Raw genomic sequence first — 1,346 nt, 5'->3', positions numbered from 1 at the left:
TTCCCAGAACTGCAAGAGGAGAGGAAGGAGGCCAGGAAGGTGGGCAGGCGCAGCAAGGCCTGGCCACCAATGGGAGTGGGCAGCATTAGACTTGATTCCCAGAGCAGCGAGAAGCCACGGGGAGGGTTTCAGCTGGGAAAGAAAGGCATAGAGGTGCGTGTTAAGAATTGCGGTGGTGAAGGACGAGTCTGAGCAGAGCAGTGGAGGGTTGGGAGCAGGTAAGAGCTGTCAGCAGCTGGGTGTCACAGGCCTGAGGGTCGGGGTGTGAGTCCAGCTCTGCTGACCCGAGGCCCTGCCCGCAGGCCCTACTTCACCTACTGGCTAACCTTTGTCCACATCATCATCACATTGCTGGTGATCGGCACGTACGGCATCGCGCCCGTGGGCTTTGCCCAGCACATCACCACCCAGCTGGTGCGTGGGGCTCGGGAAGGGGGTCTCCATCCTGGGAATCCTAGCCTCCCCCACAAGAGGCATCCTTGTCTTGGGCCACCTGGTCCCTCCGAGGCACAGACCTGGCCCAGGCAGGAGGGGGCTCTGGGCTCTCCTCTGCTTTGCCTCTCAGCCCCTTCCTGGAAGCCCTTCCCTGGGACCGAGAAAGCCCTGACCCCGCCTCCTTCCACCCCTGCGCCAGGTGCTCAGGAACAAAGGTGTGTATGAGAGCGTGAAGTACATCCAGCAGGAGAACTTTTGGATTGGCCCCAGCTCGGTGAGGCGCCCAGGCCCGGAGGCATCTCAACAGGGAGCCCCCTGCCCGTGTCACCCCCAGCTGGGCAGAGAGGGGGGTTGTGTCTAACCTGGAAGACCCCCTCAGCAGGAGCACCCTCGGGAGGAATGCTCCTGGCCAGGTCTGGGCCTGAGCTCACCACCCCCTCCCCGGCGGCCCCCTCCCCAGATCGACTTGATCCACCTGGGAGCCAAGTTCTCACCTTGCATCCGGAAGGACCAACAGATCGAGCAGCTCGTGCTGCGGGAGCGAGACCTGGAGCGGGACTCGGGCTGCTGTGTCCAAAACGACCGTTCAGGCTGCATCCAGACACAGAGGAAGGACTGCTCGGTGGGGGCCTGGGCCCTGCAGCCTGAACGGTCGTTTTGGATCTGCGCTGGCTCCACTGGCCCAGCCTGGGGAGGGCCCGGCAGGGGCAGTGTCAGCACACTGCACCCATCCTTGTCTGCCCTCCCCAAGCTCATGCCCCCTCCCTGGCTTCACACCCTCCTCCCTGGCTTCACACCCGCCTCCCCGGGCTCACGCCCCACTCCTCGGGCTCCAAACCCCCCTCCCTGGGCTCGAGCCCCCTCCCTGGACTCACACCCTGCTCCCTGGCTACACACTGCCCTCCCTGGGC

The 1,346-nt window shown here is 64.4% G+C and overlaps 1 protein-coding gene across 1 annotated transcript in view; it reads left to right on the top strand.

Moving 5' to 3' along the window:
• The window catches only part of RHBDF2 (rhomboid 5 homolog 2 (Drosophila)), a 14,678-nt gene that overhangs the window by 9,199 nt on the left and 4,133 nt on the right, over window positions 1-1,346 (top strand). Inside the window, exons 9-11 of the mRNA XM_010856511.1 lie at window positions 303-414; window positions 635-709; window positions 896-1,057. Of these exons, the coding sequence (XP_010854813.1) occupies window positions 303-414; window positions 635-709; window positions 896-1,057 (349 nt within the window). The remainder of the gene's footprint in view (window positions 1-302; window positions 415-634; window positions 710-895; window positions 1,058-1,346) is intronic.

Source organism: Bison bison, unplaced genomic scaffold (genome assembly GCF_000754665.1).
Source record: "Bison bison bison isolate TAMUID 2011002044 unplaced genomic scaffold, Bison_UMD1.0 scf7180017864371, whole genome shotgun sequence".
In the NCBI taxonomy this organism is placed as follows: domain Eukaryota; kingdom Metazoa; phylum Chordata; class Mammalia; order Artiodactyla; family Bovidae; genus Bison; species Bison bison.
This window is presented reverse-complemented; position numbering and strand designations above follow the sequence as displayed.